The sequence below is a fragment of the Jatropha curcas genome, chromosome 2 (genome assembly GCF_041381405.1).
Source record: "Jatropha curcas cultivar XTBG-Jc1 chromosome 2, XTBG_Jcur_1.0, whole genome shotgun sequence".
Taxonomy (NCBI): Eukaryota; Viridiplantae; Streptophyta; class Magnoliopsida; order Malpighiales; family Euphorbiaceae; genus Jatropha; species Jatropha curcas.
The window spans coordinates 4,501,293-4,507,521 of NC_143152.1; the positions used below are offsets into that span (position 1 = coordinate 4,501,293).

The window sequence follows — 6,229 nt, forward strand, 5'->3', positions numbered from 1 at the left end:
AGTTTGAATCATTCCCTTGAGCTACCGCTGCAGAACAATCGGGTTCAAATATAAATGTCAATTATTAAGGGCTCTTTTTTTATTTTTTATCTTTTATTTATCAAACATGGGCCCTATTCGGTAGTAACGGTTGAAGTAGTATTTAGTGTTTTGATAGAGTTGAAATACTATCTTAATGAATTATAGTGTTCGTTAATACAATATCTATTCTATCATTTAGAGTTTGAGACGGTGATTTATAAAAGGTAATCTTCATTAACGTTTAGTATTTTGTAATTTTTTATGACACCTATATCTGTTACTTATCTTTTGTTACTTGCTTTCATATTATTTTTTGTCATTTTATATAAAACAGCTAATCAAACAGTTATTTGTATCGAACACTCTTGTTCTAGACCGCTATATAATCGTTAACCACTAACAGCTAATATTTAATAGCTAACCACTAGTAAAACAACTGACAGCTATTAAAACAACTAACAGCTATTAGAATAGCTAAATTTGCCGAATAGACCCATGATACCATTCAAACATAAATATCTCGTACTATTTCTTTTTCTTTTAAAAAAAAAATTCATCCAAACAAAAGCTAAGAAGTTATTTATTTAGGCTAAATTCTAGATGTTAAATTTGAATTTATTATCTTTTTGAGCAGAATAATTAAGAAGTGGTGTAAGAACTAAATACTGAATGATTAAAAAGTACTCCTTCTGTCCCAAACCATATATCTTTTTCGGGTGATTATTTTGTCCTAAAATATAAGTCGTTTTGAGTATTTGAAGGAGTAATAAATGATGTTTTTCTAATGTTACCGTTATTTACATCAGATACAATAAATAATTTCACAAGTTACTATTGCTTTTTAGATAAAGGATGATTTGATCAAGTTACCCTTACTTTTGTAATAATCTAGGAGAATTAACTGTTTCTTTCATTTTTGTATAAAAATCTTAAACGATTTATATTTTGGACAGAGGAAGCAATGTGTAGTTCTCCCTCCTTTATTTTTATATAAGAACAACTAATTTTTCACTAAGATTAAGAAAATAGTTTAACCAACTTTTTTATCATTTTTTCCTAATTTACCCATAATATCTCATTTATTCCTCCTCTAATATCAATGTATATCTTAATTATGTTTCAATTTTCAATGAGACTTTAAATGTTTTGTTGGAATGAAGAGAATACAAACAATGCAAAAATAAACTTATGCTCTGATATGTGGAGAAATTCATTTTTTTTCTCTATTTGGAAAAGTTGTGTGGAAATATGAAAATTTGTATTCATTTAACCTTTCAACTGCCTTTGGTTATTGAAAACCTACTTTAAATATTGTGCAATTTTTTAAATACTCAGATGAAGTCCCTAAGAATTTCTATCAATGTGGTCAACTTGAAAATTGTGGTCATTTTCTATTCAAACTCCATTTTAATTAGTGCTCGTATAACTTATATAAGCATTTTTTTTTTTTTTGCAATGGGAATTTATGTAAACAAGTATATTATCCAAAATTTATTCACATTAAATGCTCATATATACATTTATCTTCCACTAACTTGAGAATCTCTCATACTAAAAAGCTTTACAAAGGACTAAAATAATGATAAGATAGACTTTTCATATTAGTATGGTTCTCAAAGTGTTGCCTATTTGTTGTCAATTTTTCCTTATTTTACGACAATGTGCAGGGTTAATTCAAAAATAGTTTGAATAAGTCTTGTTTTTTTTTTTTTCTATTTATGAAATTTATTAGAGATATTATTGATGTGAAAATCCTAGTCTTATGAAACTAAATAGCATAAATTTAACCATGAACTTTAATAGATAATTTTTTATGGCCGCTAAATTTTGCAATTCGATGATGACTATGCACTTTCACATTTCAGTGATAACTATGTTTAATGTGACCCTAGCCAATTAACAAGTACTCTTGCAAATTAACAAGGAGAACTTAGCGGAAAGCATGCAATCACGGAAGTACTCGTCAATTCCTAAAACCCCCAAGTACTCTTGAAGAAAGAAAGAAAGGAATTTAAACAAGAAACAGAAACTTACCTTCAAGTACTCTTGAAAATAACTCTGAAATTCTTGGCGCAATTAATCTTGTAGAAGTCACAATTTTAATTACTAAGGTTAATTTGGTTGCGTTCATACAATGATGAAGAACACGGTCTGTTCTTTGAAAGAATAAAGAAAAATGTTTTGTTTGATTAATCTTTATGCTGGCTGCGGTGCAACTCTTACAAAATAAAATAATATAAATACCCTAAGCTAAACCTAATTTAGCTACTAGCTTAAGCTCATCCAGGCCTAAAACTAATATGGTCCAAATGGGCTTAATTAAATACAAGTCCAAACTAACTAATTAAAACAAGTCTGACTTAAACATTAACTAATCTAGGGCTGGCCCAACTCTAGAAAATAAGCCCAACTAGCCTTATACTAACTAATTAAGTCCACTAAAAGAATTTAAACAAAACAGGACAAATGGACCAGAGGCCCTACACAGCCCATACTTAAGCTCATAATGAAATAACATCCTCCTAAGTTTGCCTAAATATAGAACATGTAAAATGCATCAATGGGCAGCCTCTTTGCACCCCTTAATCACCATAACAAACTTTGGTGCTTCTCCAAGTTCAATCTCACATCTTGCATAACTATGATCTTGAAGCTCCAATGGATTTGTTCTTGAACAAATGCATTCAAGGCTGCTCGTAACTTGGTTGTACGAGCTCTTGTGATTGGCCCGGCAGGTATAGCTAGAGGATCCTTCATCTTGCTCCCTTGATCTGTATCAATGTTGTTTGCCAAAATGAAATGTAAAAGTCCATATTCATAACGATTGAACTTATTCATTTCGACGAGAGGCATAGTTATTACTGAAATGTGAAAAATCCAGAATCATAATAGGTCTCCCGCGAAGTTTGAGGCTACATGGATAATCGCAAATTACATGGCCAAATATATGCATTTTAAGCTGTGTTAAATAGGAATGTTCAGTTAGAGTCGACTTGGTTTATGAAATTCGGATACAATAAGGCTGTATATAAGTCCAATTTTTTTCCAAATTCAAAAAATAAAAGAATCTGGAATTGTCAAAAATTATTGCAGTAAGCATTTAACTCTTGCTAATCAAATTAATTGATGAAGAATTACTCATAAAATAATTGTTGACAAGATTCTTATAAGTTTACTTGAAAATGTTTAGCAAAAAATTTTCGTCGCTTAAGGATTCAAAGAATTTTTCATAAATAACAGTTACAGAACTGACCAATGTGTTGCAAGCTGTGGAGCAAAAGGAAAGCAACATATAATTCAACTATTGACATGAAATAAATAATATCACAATATATACTATCAGCACTAAGTACTAACCAGTTGCTTTCTGTTTCGAGTTGCTCAAATTCAATGGCTCTATCAGCAATCTTTTTGTTCTCTTTTGTTATTACATAACGAGAAAAGGCAATTCAAATCTGATTACGTACAAATCTCAAAAATAATTTTCTTTTTGCTGGAACTAATCGTGTCGGATGTTCACTAGTATCTTTAATATGGATTTGCACTGGTGGGTATACAAAGAGATAAAAAACTTCATATCAAATTTTAAAGGTACTCCATACACTCAGAACGTAAAATTTGATACATAATTAAAATTTAAAGGTAATAAATGGCTACCCATGTACCTAGCTAGTACATGCATCCACGCACTTATTATATTATATTTCATAGAAACTTTCACATATTTAATACCAAGATTGTCAATACAAAAGGAAAAGTCTAAATTTTCCTATAGTACAGCATCAGAAGAATTGTCCATAGTACTGTAGATGTAGTCGTAAAACGGCATGAAAAGGGAGTAATTAGTCCTGAATTTCGTGTGATGCAAAGAGTGAAAACTGTCATACAAAAAGAAAATGGCTGTTACTGCCAATTAAAAGGAAAGGAAAGGAGAGAAAAGAAAGGAAAAGAAAAGAAAAGAAACTTACGAGGGTGTGTAGATAAGATATTTAAGAGGAGGAAAGACGGAGAAGAACCATTTAGGAAAAATCTCAAAGTTGCAATGCCCCATGTTGTTCATAAAATCAATGTAAAATATATAACCAATAAATGCTACCAAAGAGGCTCTTCCAATGATTATCAGACCTGATATCGGTATTAAAAATAACATGAAATATGCCATGACTTCAGCGAATGGATGAATTACAGCTGCCAAAATTAATAATTGTTCAGATTTTATTTATGGTTTTAATAATAATAACAATAATAATAAAATTTCCATTTGGTACTCACAAGTAATGGGTTGAGTGACAATAGAAGAATGGTGATGAGAGTGATAGCGAGAATAGAGGAAGTGATGATGCAATGCTCTGTGTAACCAGTAGTAAAGGAATTCTACAGGGCCAGCATGAAGCAAAATTATTATAACTACACTATCTGTTCTCCACAATGGAAATTTAGAAGCCCCTGTAATTGCCTTGTTCAGAATGTAAGATAGTATTCCTTGGAGTATGATCTGATCGTCCCTGCCAATTAACAATTTGAATTTATACATGGTTACGTCCTCAAAGCCAAAACTCATATTGGTTTCTGTTACATATAATATATATCAGTTAAACTGACCAGTTGCTTTCTCTTTCGAGTTGCTCAAATTCTATGTCTTTATCAACAATCCTTTTCCTGCCTTTGGCAGTTAAATAACGAGAAAAAGAAATCCAAATCTGATTATGCAAAAACCTCAAAATTAAAACTGGGAATATAATAAAGTTGAAAAGGTCTCTCTCTTTTTCCTCTTTTACTGTGAATGAGTATATGCTTTGAGCTATCCATGGACCCAGAATCAAGTACTGCAACAAAGGCATATACGAACTTTTAATCAGAAAACGATTTGAAAAAATTTTGAGTTTTAACTATGAAATGGAGAAATTAGTGTACCTTGAAGCTGCCAAGAGACCTCCATGGCCACTCAGTGAGGATTCCTGGTTTCGAAGCCATATATGCTTTATTTTTCTCTTGCATTCCACACTTTCAGTCCATGCAAAAAGCTTGAGTTTGCATGATTATTTATATGCACAAAATTGCCCATCCTATTTCACATTAAAGTCTCAACCATCAACCAACATCTTACTACCCTGACAACTCATACATATGTACTGCATTTCTTATAGGAACAGGAGGCCACACCTAATAAATTCTCTTACATTTAAAATGAAAATTTAGGGACTCTACTAATTAATAATCATCTCTGAATATTAATTGAAAAATAATAATTGGGTCCCTAAATTTTGGCCTGATTAATATTTCAGGACCTCAATTTTCAAAAACCAACTTTGAAGTCCCTAACATTTAGTTCGTTAATAAAAAAATCCTTCTGTACAAAATCAAAAGCTTTTTCCATCATATGGTTATGGAATTCCAAAAATGCCTTCACTTTAAAAAAGAAGCTTTAATGTTGAACTTAGAACCTTTAGGCATCCACCAAAAAGGTCATTTGCTTCTCAACCAAACATGTCTTTTTTCTCCCTATTTCAACAATTGAATCATAACCGTACAACAACAATTTTTTAAGTGGTGGTGCTTGTGGCGGCAACAATAGCAGTCACTACTTGTATTCGAAGAAGCTAAAAAAGACTGAATTCCAAAAAGAGAACCAAGAGTTGCAGAACTAGAGACGAATTTGAAAGAACAGAGTGATTTTTAAGTGAGGGCATTTTCGGAATTCCACACCCATTAGATGGAAAAAGTTGTTAATTTTGGACAGAATGACTTTTCTATTAACGGAACTACATGTTAGGGATCTAGAAGTTAATTTTTAGGAACTGGAGTCCTGAAGCGTTAATTACGTCAAAACTTAGGAACCCAATTATTACTTTTCCATATTAATTTTTTTTGTAATGTTTTAGAAACAAATGTCTCTAAGATATATTAAAACTTCAACTCTCAATCAACAAGGATTGATTTGAGTGCAATGGATTAAGGTTCTTTTAAGTAAGAAATCAAATGTTCGATATCGATCCTTATGAATAAAAAAATTCTAAACTTTTGTACGTTGAAAATATGCACTAAATTAGTAAAAAATTAATGTTTTCTATTCCTTATTTACTTTTGCTGCATTTTATATTTTCTACTTATTATTAGTTTGCATTTTGTCATTTCATTTTTGCATCTTTGCATAAGTTCTTGAAATTTCGGCTAGAACTGATTAATGTATTTTGTATACTGCATAATA

At 30.9% G+C, this 6,229-nt stretch overlaps 1 protein-coding gene across 1 annotated transcript; it reads right to left on the reverse strand.

Annotated features, from left to right (window-relative positions):
• Positions 1–3,549: 3,549 nt before the first annotated feature.
• On the reverse strand, positions 3,550–5,037 carry LOC105637254 (very-long-chain aldehyde decarbonylase CER1). Its single transcript, XM_020680566.3, has 5 exons — positions 4,936–5,037; positions 4,624–4,847; positions 4,294–4,526; positions 3,990–4,209; positions 3,550–3,899 (listed from the first exon to the last, which is right to left on the reverse strand). The coding sequence occupies exons 1-5, from the start codon at positions 5,017–5,019 to the stop codon at positions 3,791–3,793; spliced, it is 870 nt and encodes a 289-aa protein (XP_020536225.2). The 5' UTR covers positions 5,020–5,037; the 3' UTR covers positions 3,550–3,790.
• Positions 5,038–6,229: the final 1,192 nt, after the last annotated feature.